Source organism: Sprattus sprattus (assembly GCF_963457725.1).
Source record: "Sprattus sprattus genome assembly, chromosome: 18".
In the NCBI taxonomy this organism is placed as follows: domain Eukaryota; kingdom Metazoa; phylum Chordata; class Actinopteri; order Clupeiformes; family Clupeidae; genus Sprattus; species Sprattus sprattus.
Genome location: NC_137916.1, coordinates 22,369,874 through 22,386,119, shown reverse-complemented (window position 1 = coordinate 22,386,119; position 16,246 = coordinate 22,369,874). Strand labels below are relative to the sequence as shown.

At 41.9% G+C, this 16,246-nt stretch overlaps 2 protein-coding genes across 2 annotated transcripts; both read left to right on the top strand.

Annotated features, from left to right (window-relative positions):
- The first annotated feature begins 6,494 nt into the window (after positions 1–6,494).
- mpst (mercaptopyruvate sulfurtransferase) lies at positions 6,495–8,866 on the top strand. Its single transcript, XM_080855929.1, has 2 exons — positions 6,495–7,126; positions 8,092–8,866. Exons 1-2 carry the CDS (start codon positions 6,538–6,540, stop codon positions 8,388–8,390), a joined length of 888 nt encoding a protein of 295 aa, XP_080712055.1. The 5' UTR covers positions 6,495–6,537; the 3' UTR covers positions 8,391–8,866.
- A 929-nt stretch (positions 8,867–9,795) lies between these two features.
- On the top strand, positions 9,796–13,327 carry LOC308379315 (SUMO-conjugating enzyme UBC9-like). Its single transcript, XM_080856401.1, has 7 exons — positions 9,796–9,830; positions 10,142–10,346; positions 10,545–10,628; positions 10,875–10,947; positions 11,361–11,470; positions 12,717–12,796; positions 12,975–13,327. The coding sequence occupies exons 2-7, from the start codon at positions 10,281–10,283 to the stop codon at positions 13,036–13,038; spliced, it is 477 nt and encodes a 158-aa protein (XP_080712527.1). The 5' UTR covers positions 9,796–9,830; positions 10,142–10,280; the 3' UTR covers positions 13,039–13,327.
- The last annotated feature ends 2,919 nt before the right edge of the window (positions 13,328–16,246 follow it).

Below are 16,246 nucleotides of genomic sequence, written 5' to 3'. Positions count from 1 at the left end.
GGAAAGGAGTGTGGTAGCCCTGGAGGACTGCTTTCTCTTCAACGCAGGCAAAGGTGCCGTCTACAACAAAGATGGCAACCATGAGCTGGAGGCTTCCATAGTGGACGGTACTGGTAGCAACTCAGGATCAGTGGCCTGCTTGCGCACAGTGAAAAATCCAGTGAAGGCAGCCAGACAAGTCATGGAGCAAAGTGTACACTCACTCCTGGTCGGGGAGGGGGCTGAAGAGTTTCTGCAAGGTGTAGCAGAAAAAGCGAAGCCTGTGGGAGCTGAGTACTTCCAGACGGATGTGCGCCGTAGAGAGTTGGATGCTAAACTAAACAGTATGCAGTCCACCAAAAACAATCACCCACAAACTGTGGGAGCAATCGCTCTGGATAGGTGGGGTAAACTGGCAGCTGCGACTTCAACTGGTGGGCTTGTGGGCAAGCTAAAGGGCAGAGTGGGCGACACGGCTGTGATGGGTGCAGGAATATATGCTGATGAGAAGGTGGCAGTGACTTGTTCGGGTGATGGAGATGTTTTCCTCAGGCAAACAGTTGCTCAAAGAGTTGCTAGTCTGTACAGTCACAAAGGCTACACACTTAAACAGGCCTGTCAGGAGGTGATCTCTGAGAACCTTAAAGGCTGTCAGGCTGGAATCATCGCAGTGGATCACAAAGGTGAGGCTGTGATTGAAACCAATGCTGCGGTCATGTTTGTTGCGTCTCTTGTCAACGACACAATTCGTGCAGAAGTCTTCAGACCGGCATTTACCTTCTCTAACATAATCTGGGAGACTGATGAACTGGTAGCTTACTTACAACCTGACCCATGTACTCTAGGTGCCACGATCCTTACTCGGAAGTCTCTCAGTGGTCCCAACAGCATTTTCCAGCTAACTGTTCCCAACTTTATGACAATGCTACTGGGCGCTCGAAGAGTTGCAAATCTTTTGTGTGAACGGCTTGGCGTCCAGCGTTGTGCCCTCGTAGCACATCCCCTGCCAGACCAGCCTGCCCAGATCAAAGTACTGCCTCTCCATGGCCTGGAACCTAGCTGGAGACCACATCTTGCTGGGGAGGAAGAGTTTAACACAGATGATCCGGGCTATTGCAGCTCTAAGAGTGGCCCACGTTGTGAAGATGTTCAACTTGATAGCATACAGTCCAAGATACGAGCCAAGCTTCCAACACCCAATGCACCATCCTGCTATGACTTCCTGGGAGACCCCAAACACAACAATCTTTTCTCACGCATTGTCCGCGGTGATGAGAAACAGTGGCGGGTGTGGGAGGACAACAGTAACATAGCTTTCCTGACTCCCTTCCCCAACACGCCTGGGCTCACGGTTCTGGTGCCGCGCAAACCGCTCCCCAGTGACATCTTCCGCCTAGAAGAGGCAGACTACACAGGCCTCATCCTTGCCGCCCGAAAAGTTGCACAGCTCTTGCAGGAAGGTATGAGGGCGCGAGGAGTGGCTCTCATTTTTGAGGGCTATGAAATTGATTATGCCCACGTAAAATTGATCCCCTTAGTGACTTCACCCTGCCAGAAAGTCACTAGTGTACAATCACAGTTTTTCCAAACCTACCCAGGGTTTGTCACCTCGGCCAATGGCCCACAAGCATCATCAGAAGAAATCAACAAGGTCCACACACAGATCATAAAGAACATAGCCCCAAGGTCATGGGAGGATCCTCAAAGACATGCCACATTAGCAATAACCAACCAGTGGTATCGCAATCTCTTCCAAATCCAAAACACCCTATTTCATAGCACTGTAGAGTACTTCAACAACATCTGTCAGTATTCATACGCTTTGACCCCCATCACAACTGACACAATCTCTTCCCCAATGGGCCTTGGGTCCGACTCAGAACCTGTGTTTGTCAACATGCTGGGACAGGATGTCTACTTGGCCGACTCCATGCAGTTTGTTCTTGAATATTTCCTGCGGTTCCAGGAAGGTCTACCCGGGGCCTATTATGTGTCGCCCAGTTTCCGGGGAGAAGATCCTGATGCCACCCACCTTAACCAGTTCTACCACATTGAATGTGAACTCCTGGGTGATATGGACGCTGCGATGACTGTGGCTGAAGGCTTTGTGGCTTACATGACCCAACAGATGCTAAAGAAACACTCTCACATCATCTTGAGCACGACTGGCACTCTGTCCCATGCACAGGACCTGCTCAAAAAGCTGGAAGGTGAGAAACACCTCCCAAGGGTCACCTTGGAACAGGCCATCCCTATGATGCCATCCCCAGACTGCCTAGAGTGGGTTCAAGATGGCCAGCCACAGTTTGGTAGAAAGCTCACTCGGAAAGGTGAGCGGGTCTTGATAGAGAAGTATGGTGGTGCCGTTTGGCTGACTGAAATGGATCACCTCGGAGTGCCATTCTATCAGGCATACGTCGAAGGCTCGGGCAGATCCAAAGCCAAGGCTGCAGATCTCCTGCTGGGACTGGGTGAGACTGTAGGCCTGGGAGAGCGCCACCCAACCCCAGAGAAAGTGCAGGAGGCCTTGAGGCACCATGCTGTTCCAGAAGAGTCGTACAAGTGGTACATCAACATGCGCCAGCTCATCCCCTTGTGCACCAGTGGGTGGGGTATGGGTACGGAGCGCTACTTATGCTGGCTCCTTCAGCATAATGATGTCAGAGACATGCACATCATACCTCGAATGAAGGCCAAGAAGTACCTGCCTTAAACATTGTCCCCATTCAGGGATCAGAGAGAGTTAGTGGACAACATGAGTGATTGTTTCATACATGAATCATCACCATATTGATTTTGCACTGATTTGAGCACTTCTACCATTAAGCAAGTACTTGCTGTATGTGACACTATGTAGATGTATTGAGTAATTTCTGGCTAAAATGGCTAATAATCAGAATATTTAAGATGAGAAAGCATGTGTGATTACAGATTGGAAAGACAGATTCATTTGTTAATTACATTACTGTAGGAAAAATGTTTTGTATGATTATTTTGTATTACTACAGTGAATAAAAGAATTACATTTAAAGCAATGTGGGGACTGATGAAAGAAATGAAATGTTACAAGAAATCTGCCAAGTGCTTTGAATCATGTCATGTTCTGCCATTTTCAGAATATTCTTGTTTGGAGAGCTCTGTATTGTCTTGGAGGTTTCCACCATTTGATGTTTGATTGGATGTCATAAAGGATGGTTAGGAGGCATTTTTAAGTGGATATCTGCTTCAATAATGATTAAAGAGCTTCATAAGTAGAGCATGTTATGATCTTAACAAGAAACATAATATACAAAGTCCTTTTAATGATCTATTAAATTACCTTTGATGCTTTTGTTTTTTTGACTCCGTCTTGTTCTGTCTAACTCATTTTATCCGGATTCCTTACATGTTTCTTCAAATTGTTTCTCACTTTGTTTTTGTGATTTGCAAATGGAACATCATGTACCTATATGAAGTGATTGTGACCTGATGTGATAATTCAATTATTGGTCTGAAAAATCCTGAGATGGTTTTTTCCAGAAGCAACAATTTGTTATACATTTATCTTTTTGCTTTTAAAAATATCACTGAATAAAGATTATTAACAAATTATCAAATAGTCTCCTAACCTTTTATAAATATTGGTTTTAAAATGAATTCAGATTTGTATTAATATAATTACACTGTTGACAATTACAGAGACATTTGTATACTGTACAAATTGTATACTGTTTACAAGCTGTTTAACAGGTGTTTAGGCCTAAAGGAAGATATGCTACACAACACACACACACAGACATACACACACACACAAACACACACACACAAACACACAGACACACTAACTCACTCAAACACACACAGACAGACACACACAAACACACACACAGACACACACACACTCACTCTCACACACACACACACACACACACACACACACACGCACACACACACACACAGAGACACACAGAGACACACACACACACACTCACTCACACACACACACAGAGACACACACACACACACTCACTCACTCACACACACACACACACACACACACACACACACACACACACACACACAGACACACACACACACACACACACACACAACTATCTACACAAACAGTCTCTCAAGTCAGTATGCCTTGGCTGTGCCACTCACCCAGACATTTGTATACTGTATTGTATACTGTTTACAAGATGTTTACCAGCTGTTTAGGCTTAAAGGAAGATATGCTACACACCACACACACACACACACACACACACAAACAGACCCACACACACACACACACACACACACACACTCCAGAGACCTGCCACGACACTCTACACGGCAGGCTTGAAAAATCAATGCACCACAGGTATATGCATCTATTTAAGCGTTATTTGAAGGAAGTTACATTTAATGAAAAATTGACAAAATCATTTCAAAATGTTTACGCACACAAAAGCTTAGTGGGCTTAGTAAGAAAGAGGCTGACATCTGCAGTTAATGACGCCAGCATTTATTAAACGATTGAGAATTCCAGTGTGCTTAGCTATCGGGAATCACATTTGTATACTGTACATATTGTATACTGTTTACAAGATGTTTAACAGCTGTTTAGGCTTAAAGGAAGATATGCTACACACCACACACACACACACACACACACACACACACACACTCACTCACACACACACTGACACACACACATGCAACTATCCACACAAACGGTCTCTCAAGTCAGCATGCCTTGTCTTTAAAGAGAAATAAACAACAACAACACTGTCTGTGCCACTCAGCCATCTACCCATCTGCTCAGGGTTCAGGACACAACAGGTAAATATCCTCAAGCACTATGCTCTGCTCAAACAGTAGCAGGCGTCAAGGCTAGCCATGCCAATTATCATGGGTCTCCACACCCAGCCCTCAGGCAGCCTTACACAAGACAGCCATTGACAAGGTAAATGCGCGCGTACACACATTAAGGACGCCATGCCACTGCTTCCAAGGCCGCGTGATGTGGTGCTCTTTCCAGCAGAACATTAGGAGGATAACCCACAGATGGATCTCTGAGGTGAATCACTGTGTACCAGCACAGCACAATATACAAAGAAAAGCTTTCTTTCACATACACACGCACACACTGTGTTTTTAGGAGAATTCCAGTTAAAATAGCTCGCTGAACGTGAGCTGTTAGAGAAATTGGGGGTATGGGAGATTGTGTGCGATACAGAGAGGTCACACGATTTACTGTAACTACTTCTCACTTAATGAAATAATAAACTGCGAGGAACTGAAGGTCATGGTAGTGTCAGCATAAAGAGTTTGTCACGTTAATCATATTTATAACATGACGGATACCTTAGTCAGTAGTCTGCAGTCAGTGATGTCATTCATAATGTGATTGTTTTAAAGAACACATTTGGATTTGGACAGAAAAACTGAAAAATCTAAACATTTAATTCAGGACCTTAACTGACACGTCCTTACCTTCTCAGTAAATTCCAAGGATAGGTTTCTGCATTGATTCAGACATTTAAAGCTTCATACGAACAGCATCAAGGAATGTTCAATGATTTCAGGGGGAAGTTAAGGACAGGCTTATTGGAAATGTAATGCCTAATTCTAAGTCTAGGTTACTGTCAGGGGGGTTGAAGGTATTGTAGTGTTATGGCATCTGCATGCTGTAGACAAAGACCCGTTGGTAGGGCCTACCTCCCAACATTCTGTGCGAGCAAACGACAAATTGCTCTGTTAATATGTTCTGTGCACGCAGGGTTATTGCACTGTTACAGGACTGAATTTCGACTCCAAAAACACTGGACTCAAGGCACTGGGCAGTCTCACAGAAAACTGCTATGGTATTCCTTTTTGTATAGCCCTAAATAAGTGTAGCTGCATATGTCTTACACATAATTTATTGCACAGAACACCACAACAACAATAATAATATAAATAGGTGCTAATGTAGGATTGGTTGTTTAACTTCTGTATGGAGATATGCTAAAATTAATTCCCTCATTCGCTGTCATGTCACCTACCTGTAGATTACACAACATAACACAATTTATTGTTTTCCCATATAGCCTATAGTGAGGCTAATGTAGTAGAAGCTATAGGTTCAAATGTATTAGCCTTGACACAAATCTCGACATCCTGAAATAAGATATTGTCGACATGCACGCGTGAGAGGGCTTGTGCCATACACTAAACTCGTGTCTGAGCTGGTTGTTTTCTAGCAGGGAACATCCACCAATAAGAAAAGACGACAAACTATTTTTAGTCCTTACTGTCATGACTTGGTGAAAGCAGTGAGCACTTAAGGGACGACATTTTAAAAGATATCGGCAGTCAATCTGGCATTTTCTTGGTTGAAGTAACTAGTTTAGTATCTTATTAGCAGACAAAAGTGTCAAGAAGGATCCTAAATTGTTTTCTTTCCAGTGGGCGTGTTTTTTAGAGTATGACGCGATGCGCTGTGTCTCGCGTCTCTAAAGCTGTGCCGTTTGGTCATTTAAGGCACTTGCAGTTTGGGTATCTACCACAAGAGGGCACGATAAGCTAACAAACCAGTTACGGTTAGCAGTGATGGCAGGTCAGGTTCGATCTCTAGTCGCTGCAAAGTGGCTTGCTGAAGCAATCAAAAACAACCGAGTGGGACCTAGTCTCCGAATTATTGACTCCTCCTGGTATCTTCCTAAACTTAATCGTAATGTTCAAGAAGAATTCAACCAGAGACATATACCCGGCGCGACCTTCTTTGACATCGACAAATGCTGCGATACAACTTCCACTTTTGATCACATGCTGCCTTCCCAGACCGAGTTTGCTGAATACGTGGGAAATTTAGGAATTAGTAATGACACTCACGTAGTCGTTTATGATACCAGCGATTTCGGGGGATTCGCTGCACCTCGGGTTTGGTGGATGTTCAGGCTGTTCGGCCACAAGTCGGTATCAGTACTAAACGGGGGAATGAAAAATTGGCTGAATGAGGGTAACACCGTTACTTCAGAGTACTCCAAACCAGAACGAGCAGAGTTTCGTGCAACTATCAACGGCTCTTGGGTGAAGACCTACGAGGACATGCTAGAGAATTTAACAACTAAACAGTTCCAAGTCGTTGATGCAAGGGCTAGTGGAAGATTTCGGGGCATTGAACCAGAGCCACGAGCAAGTAGGCTGTATTCAGTTCTGTTCTGTTAAGTTGTTGCTGTAATCCTAATGACACCAGTTGTGAATGACAAAAATGCAGTTTGAAGGGCGGACAGTTTGTTTATAACCTATTGTGTCAAATATTCAGTTTTAGAGCATGCTTTATGTTTATATCATCTTTAATCAACTGCAGGGTAGACTTAATAGGTTAGCAGTTGCTGGAAAGAACAAGTTGTTCATTTGCAACAGGTTTCTGACTATGGATTGCTTGTGTTTGCTGACAAGCTGAGTTGTTGGCTTTAAGGTTCACCCAAAAAGGCCCCAGTAGAAAACAAATCATGAGACCAATTATAAACAAATAATTTGAGCGCTGATGTCCATGTCCCATGTCAGTGTGACCATTAAACATAAAAGTGTTCTCATGTAGACAGGCAGTGTGGTATAAATTATGGTTTGGGTAATATTCATGTGAGTCAGACAGGCAATGCACTGTCTTTAGACTTAGGCTAATGTTTCTGTCTCCCAACTGTGTGAAAATGATACATTTAGTGCCATCATTTGGGGTAGGATGCCCCCAGACCCCTGTTCAGGTCTGGGCTAAGCCCTGAACGTTTTCAGCTCCTAGCAACACCCCTGCTAATGATGCTCTTACTAATGAGCTCTGTACATCCTATGCTTGCCAGCACTCATTAGCGCTTGATGGTGACATTTAGGTCCTGTATTCTTGAGCTGATATTATGGTGAAATTATCTAAATGATATTCGGACAGGTGCGCATTTTCAATGCTTGCCATAGGCACCATTTTTCAGAGGTACGCTCCTGCACTCCTTCTAATCTTTGCTCTCTCCCTCCCTCCCTCACTCTCGTTCTCCCCCTTTCCCTTCCTCTATCCCGCTCTCTCTCTCTCTCTCACACACACACACACACACACACACACACACACACAATCCCTCTGTCAAACTTTTATCCCCCCCCTCCCCCATATAGACACAGAGCCCGGCCACATCCCAGGCACCATCAACATGCCGTTCCCCAACTTCATGGAGTCCTCAGGGCTTGAGAAGGACCCAGAGGAGCTGGCCCAGATGTTCCGCAATGCCGGAGTGGACTTGCAGAAGCCCTTCTGGGTCACCTGTGGCTCAGGTGTGACTGCTTGCCACATTGCACTGGCAGCGCACTTGTGCGGGCATCCAGGTGTGTGCCTGTATGATGGCTCCTGGTCCGAGTGGTTTGCCAAGGCATCACCAGAACACGTCATCTCAGAGGGAAAAGGAAAGCAGGTGTGAAAGCATCAGTGGAGTCTAAAGTGAAAAGCACATATGTAATGTTACTACATTTTGAGGGTCCACTCCTTTGTATTGTATAGTGGGATAAAGTGGAAAACAGTGTGCTACAGACGTTTTCAACATCAGTGCTGTACACGTCTCCAATACAAAGCTTATATTTCTGGCCAAGGCCAATAGTATGTATGGTATGTATGAATATGCATGTTCAGAAATGGTGTGTTGACTAATTTGACAAGCTCAAACTGTACAGGTTTAGGGTAGAGTAGAGTAGAGCAGGGGTATGTGAAAATAACAAAGTGCACTTTTGAATACTGATTTCACCTTATTTCTGTCTTAGAAATAATGCTATCTTCATTATCACTGCATAGTAATGTGGGAAACTGTTTCTACTAATGCAATTGCAATGTAATATTGAATGTTTAAATGAAAGTGTTTTTGTTTAAAACTTAATTAAAATTAAAATCAGTGGAACTTAACATATTGACTCTGTTTAATTAATGTAAGATAGTGACAGTCTGGGCATGTCATTGGAAATGTATGGGAGTCTTAAAAAACTCAAGACACATTCAAAAATGTTCTTCAAGTGTGATACTTTCAAATGATGATCTATTGGGCATAGATAGCGTGATCTAGTTTTGCATAAGAAGACAAGAAGAGGTTACTGAGAGGCGGAGGAATCAAAGTTGATGACACAGCCAGGGTGCTATGAAAAACCGGTGCAAACCGGTTTCGATGATATTTTAGGAGTCCCGTTACAAGCCTGACAGATTTACAGTCGAGGTCACAGTTGACAGAGCTTCTTGATGGGCATATAAACATCACAGTTGTGAAGTATTTAACAAAGTCGTTGAAAGTTTGCCGGGTATTAGCAGAAATTACTTGAATTAATTTGAAAGCAGCGCGAAAAGGGGCGGCGTATAGAGGGTGAAGTCGATGAAATGTGGCCACCATGACGGCCATGATGAGTGAGGCATATTGATGATGGACCCAAACATTTCTCTACATTGAATGACAGCGTTCATCATATTATTGCACTTTCGCCTTGAATTATCGTGGTTGTCCTCAACACAGTCCGAATTAATGCTAAAACTAGATCTATATCTATATATCAATTTCAATTCACGCTTAGCCTAAAAAAATAACATGAGCATCCTACAAGTACTAATCGTTTAACAGCAATTTAGGTATTTTCCAGTTGGCCGAATTACCTTAGGCAATAGGTATTCCTCATGCTAGCTTTTCCTTATTATTAATTTAGTTTGTTGAGGTTTTCGGTATCTTTTCTCACGATGAGAGCACACTAACCATGGCGGAACACGGAGTACGAGTGAGGGCATCCACGATTATGCCTGAGGGTCCTGAAAGTAAAAACAAATTGGGGTCCTTTAGTTGACAGCAGATTCGTGTTTCCCCCCAAACCAGTTTACATTAAAAGCGACAGTAAGTCGGAACAGGTTTAACGAAAAAAATAAGTTATTTTGAGTCTCTCCAGGAGATTTTTTTAAAGACTTAACAATTCAGAGGCAACTTGTTTGTTCGTGTTTTCAGATAAACTATAGCTAGCTAACGTAATCTCGGCTGTAAGGTTTTTGGACCTAGCTAGCTTTCTTTCGCTAGCTAGCTAGAATAACTAGGTAAACTAGGCATCGTTAACTAGAAGCAGCGGAAATTCAGGCTAGGCCTTGACAACATTTTGTCTACTTCCTAGTGTGGTATTACGTGGTCTAACGTTGTTTTTTTCCCCAACGCAGGAAAATAAAAGTTTGTAAGGGACGAGACGCGGCAAACTCAGGTAGACAGGCGCAAGGTCTGATAAAATAGCTGTCAGATCGCTATCTGTAATCGCATGCAATTCCGCATCTGTCCATAGGACGGTGTTAATGCCACGCCATGTCTGGCATAGCCCTCAGTAGATTGTCGCAGGAGCGCAAAGCTTGGAGAAAAGACCATCCATTTGTAAGCATCCATCTTTAAACCTTTCACTTTTTGCATTTTGAGTGTATCTGTCCTTGAATCTGTAGGCTGCACATAGCTTTTATATAACGATGATGCACTACTGGTGCTGTCCATACTGTGTACAAGTGGGCTTTTTAATCACGTCTTGAGTACTTTAATACTAATGAAAGTATATCTGGGCTTCTTTTACACCGTCAGGGCTACGTTGCTGTGCCAACCAAGAACCCTGATGGCACCATGAATTTGATGAACTGGGAGTGTGCCATCCCTGGGAAGAAGGGGGTAAGTAAATACCCAGGTGCGAGGTAACCTGTTACTGATCTTTTACACTCTTAAGTCTCACTTCAAGCACACTGTCTATGATCAGTGCTTGTGTGTACTTTTGAGAAAGTAAGCACATAAAAATAACTTCTCACTCAAATGCTAATTTTAACCTGTATAATGATCTCTGATGAAGAATTGTCTTTGATGACATTCTTGTGAAATCACTGATATACTCCAGATCAATGACCGTGTGTTCTTTTGCAGACCTTGTGGGAGGGAGGTCTGTACAAGCTCCGCATGCTCTTCAAGGATGATTACCCCTCTTCACCCCCCAAATGTGAGTACATGACAAGCCATGGATTGCTCCTTTTGTGTTATCACCGGCCATTTCATAGTATTTTTTTAAGAGTCAGTAGATTATGTATGTTTAAAAATTGCAGGGCACAGTACAGGGAACCATGATCAAAGGTGAACACCTATGTTCAAAAACGAATGCAAAGTTCTTAATAGTTTGTGAAGTGTAGAACACTGTCAGACATCGTGGTAACATCATCAATTTTATGTCCCCTTTTATGTAATTGTGAATATGGAGGTTAGGAGTCATATCATTTTCTCAACAGTGCATGTAGTCATTTTGAAAACTGTTACAACCAACAGTTGCCAGAATGCTCTTAAATAAGTAAAGACAAGCAGACACGTTCTATCTAGAGGCTGGTTCTGATCATTTCTTATGTGTGTTCCTAATGGCAGGCAAGTTTGAGCCTCCGATCTTCCATCCCAACGTGTACCCCTCAGGCACCGTGTGCCTGTCAATCCTGGAGGAGGAGAAGGACTGGAGGCCTGCCATTACAATCAAACAGGCAAGGCCTGCTCTATTACACACTTCATGCACACACAAACACGTATATACACACACACACACACACACACACACACACATACATATATACACACCGACACACACACACACACACACACTCAAACACAAACACACTCAAACACAAACACACACACACACACACAAACATACACACACACACACACACCCTAGGGGCTGCACAGGCTACTCCAGTATTTGAATAATCAAGCAGCTACATCAGTTCTCAAGTTTCTGCATTAATATCAAGTACTCGTTAATCACGTGATGTTAGTGTAAGAACTGAAAATGGCTCAGTTTCTAAATATTGTCCATCGTTAGTATTGACTACATTTCCCATACAGTTTTGCTTGGAGTCGGGCTGAAGCGATTGAAATGCCTTTGGAGGGAGTTGAGAGCAGAGAAAATGATGAGCGAGTGTTTCAGTTCCGAACTTGTCGGTCTCTGTCATAATTGCCTACACCACGAAATGACCCATCCTTAGGATCTAAAGGTTTACAGTTCACAGTTCAGTTTTTAGTTCTAGCCCTTTGTGAACAAGAGGAAGGGTGGTGTCAGCAGAAATCTATTGTTTGGAAGATCTGTGTTGCCCCTATTGTGAGTTGTAGACGAATTTCTTAAGGATGGCTCAGACATTGAGTCTGTCACTAGACCGAGCTACCACACTAATGAGCTAAACAAATTAAAATGGATACGAGCAAACATGACTCAAGATTTCAATACATTAAAAAAAAAATAATAATAATCAGTTGCTTGCTACAGGTTAACACAATCAGAACACTTACATGATTTTCTATCTTGGGCTACTGCAGAATGTATTAACTAATGTTAAAATATCGTCTGTATCATCCATACTTCACCGTTGCGTAAGGTAAGACCAAGAGTTGTAGTCATACCATTCATTTTATGTGCTAAGACCAACCCCATCATAGTTGCATAGTCTAATGATAAACACCTCCCGCACGAACACCCCGCCATGCCACCAGAGTACTCAAGTTTCTTTTTTGGAAACAATAACTTGATTTCTAAAATTATGTACTTGTTCAACCCCTAACACACACAGATCCATGCACGTACACGAGCATGCCCGTGCACTTGTACTCAAAAGCACACACACGCGCACACATACCCTCCTGTGTGTCCTAACATTATTATTATTTGTCAGTCTTTTTTCTATCCTACATAGAAGACCCAAGTACTGAAGTTCAAATATTTGTTTACTTTTGCAGATCTTGCTTGGCATTCAGGAGCTGCTGAATGAACCCAACATCCAAGACCCTGCACAGGCAGAGGCCTACACAATATACTGGTGAGTTGGTAACCCTATTTAAGTCAAATCATTAAGGTTGGTTTGCCTATATCAGACTCCAGCCATGAGGATTAAAATACAATTACAGTGTCATAGCCGTGTGTGCTTGATGTCCCCGTTCACCTACCTGCCTGTCATTTTATCAATGTGGAAGCAAATTTCTCGTCTTGCTTTTCAGTCAGAACAGAATGGACTATGAGAAGCGTGTGAGGGCTCAAGCCAAGAAGTTTGCCCCCACTTAAGATGGCACTGAATGGGCACTGAAGAGTCCCTTGCCAGAGAGGGGAGGAGGCACCAGACACCAAGGGTGGGGAGGGTGTGTAAATATATAAATATGGCAACTTTTGTATTATTATAATTATTATTATGCTCAGTTGTGTTGTCATGGTAAACATGTTGTGAAAATGTATTGTGGAATTAAAACAAACAAATCAACCAACAAAAAAAAAGAAGCAAACAAAGAACAGTGGAGGAAATTTGAACTCTTTGCTTTTGTTCACAACTTGATGTTTTTCTTAATTGAATGTTAAATAAAAAAAAATAATAAATGAAAGTATTGCAAATAATGGTGTGGTGATGTGGGGAAATTGTATGGCTGAATGTCTCCTCAGGAAATCGAGGTCACGGAAGGACTCAGGTAAATACCTGCGCACAACATCTACTGGAAAGTAATTCATAGTTGAGTGCATTCCGAAATAAAAGTTTAATGAATGTTTTGCGAAAGTGTTGGCACTACGCGGAACATTTTGGAAACGGTAACATCTGAATGCATCGGCAACTACTAAACTCAATTATGACATCACTGCAACTAAACCGAAGCTAATCCCAATTATGACAGCACCGCAACCACATCCGTAGGGAATACAGGTCCAAGCAGGGGGTCGGCTGAGGTAAATCATTTATTTAAACCAGACACAGGTTAGGTTGGGTGTCAGCGAAGAGGCATAGCCTACTACACTACACAGCGAGAAGTGCTACAAACGCAGGTATAACTTAACAGTTAATTTCATGCTTTTGAGAATCATTTTTCTATCTTCCAGTGTTGTAAATCGGGTGGTATAACCTACAGAGCGTACACATAAGTGGACAAAGGACACAATTTAGCGTGCAGTCCAATTGTGAAAAAAATTGGTGTAGTGACGTGGTTCAGTTTTACGCATTTCATTTCTGGGTGCGTGTGTTGGTGTGTCATCTATTCTAGTCCAATTAATAAAGGTTTCACGAAGTCTAGCGTCGACTTCGGCTGTGATACGTTACAGACAACAAGCTACCTTACATGCTATATTGCTTTACTTATAGACTGCTCTGCTATTCAAAGATATATTTTAGTTTGAGTGCTAGCCTTTCGCCTTGCCCAAGTTGTGAAGGATTGGTTTTGACGTAGCTTGGTCTGGCGGCTCGAGCAGTTTCCTAATAGAGTTGAGGTTTGATGACTTGATCATCAGTATTGGTCAGTAAACAAGAACAAACCAGCAATCAGTAAAGACTGGTCACCTCCACCCAACATCCTTTCTCTTCTCTCTCTTTTGTTCTTGGTCAGTCTATATGAGTGTGTTTGTGTCTTTTGTGTTGATACATTTAATATGTGCCTCATAATTTCATCATCATTTCTTTATCAATCAATCAATCAATCAGTGTATTTATTTGATCAAGAGGGACAGTGTACATTCATGAACATTAAAATGTAAATGCACCCAATTACAGCCAAAAGGCTAGATTCCATTGGCAGTCCCCCTGCCAGAGTGAAAAAATGCATTAACGTATAGCCTATATCAAACATAACATAAAATAAAATCCCAATATACAAGCTCCACTCAGTCCTAAACCATGGGTAGAAGGGAAAGAACAAAGTGGTAAACAAGAAAAAATCTACTGCTTACCCACTATAATGATCATATTTTTGGTTATTTATCAACCATTTTTTGGGAGTTCTTTTAAAGCAGTTGAATATGTTGATTCTCTAATGTTCTGTGGGAGATGGTTGGGTCAATGACAAATAAGGCTTTAAAAAAAATATTTTTAAAATGTGTTTTCAAAATTGATGTAATGCATGTTTTTGAAATTGGAGCAATGTGTTGAAACAAGTCTTATTTGATAAATAACTTTTCAAAGTGATCAAATTCATTTTTTGACTGTATTTTTAACTTCACCACCCAATAAATGTCAGGTGGCGCAACCAAATATTTGTAAAAAATATATATATTTACCTACTATTAACTCAAAGTGATTTTTTTAGCAAGTGTTCCTTAGTTTGTATACAGTGCCTTACAGATTATTATTTTGTGTTTGTTTTTTGTATTAACAACAATTTTAGATTATCGCACCCTAGCGCCAGGTATTTTGTAAATGTTGAGTATCCAATTTTACATTAAAAGACCGAAAAATTGTTTTATGAATATACAAAATTAATGTTTTCAATACAATAGCTATGCACATCATAGTTTGAAACCACTTGTCACTTTAATCTATTATTTATTGTCTTAAATATAAATGTTACCTGGTCGCACCACCTGACGATTCAGTTGTGCCACCTGACAACAGTAGTAATGACTGCATTTTTATTTCAAATACAACAAAAAAATATTTAAGTTAACAGTCTCTGCTGATGTTAAGGTAGTATATTGATCACATTTATCAAGGCTATTAAAAAAAAGGAAGTGAATTGATCAAAAACAGGATATAGGCCACAGGATCACATTCGGTATAGGAATAGGCTATAGTGCAACAGATTGATTAGATGTACTGTAATTGATTGTAAATGATCAACAACAAAGTCACACTCTAAAGTATCAGGTTTTGATTTGATACTTTACTCCAAGGTTCTGATATCACTTTGAGGACATCCTTTGTATAGTCAAAAATGATATCAGCTGGATGGGCTGAGCAAAAAAAAATATATTATTTCGGTACTGGGTGACTGGACCGTCACTCATTACGTATAAAGTTGTGGGGGATGGGTTGCATTTCCTCATTACATCCCTTAGCACTGGCTCCAAGTGGGCCCACACAGCTCTCTCATTGTGCCAAAGGGACGCAGAGATGGTGGCATAGGCCTGTTAGCCAGCTGTTGTATAAGCTACACAGGTGTGGACTGTAGCTTGCTTCCGACTCCCTCCAAAATGGAAAGACTGTACCTCACTATGAAGCTAGCAGGAGAAGTTTTCAGAAAAAACGATGTGGAGGACAACTTCATCTTCTCTTAGGCTTTCTTTCAAAAAACCTGCATTCTTTGGCTTGGTGTGGCCAATTGTAGTGGCATTTGGCTAGCACGGCTGTCGAGCTTATGGTTGAAATGTTTCAACAGTTCTGTACAGGTTCCAAAATTTGAAAGGTCTGACAACTGTATAAAAGTATCTACCACCAAATCCAGGCTTGCATTACAGTTTATCATACCTTTCTTTTCTTTTTGCAAGGTATATTTGTCTTGCAGCCGGATAATTATGAGCTCCC

What these genes read in the sequence shown, in the direction of transcription:
- LOC308379315 (XM_080856401.1), top strand. Translation starts at nt 10,281, where the DNA reads ATGTCTGGCATAGCCCTCAGTAGATTGTCGCAGGAGCGCAAAGCTTGG. An exon ending in CTGCCATTACAATCAAACAG is followed by an intron (nt 11,471 to 12,716) that starts GCAAGGCCTGCT and finishes TTACTTTTGCAG; the next exon opens with ATCTTGCTTGGCATTCAGGA. An exon ending in GAGGCCTACACAATATACTG is followed by an intron (nt 12,797 to 12,974) that starts GTGAGTTGGTAA and finishes CTTGCTTTTCAG; the next exon opens with TCAGAACAGAATGGACTATG.
- mpst (XM_080855929.1), top strand. Translation starts at nt 6,538, where the DNA reads ATGGCAGGTCAGGTTCGATCTCTAGTCGCTGCAAAGTGGCTTGCTGAA. An exon ending in TGAACCAGAGCCACGAGCAA is followed by an intron (nt 7,127 to 8,091) that starts GTAGGCTGTATT and finishes TCCCCCATATAG; the next exon opens with ACACAGAGCCCGGCCACATC.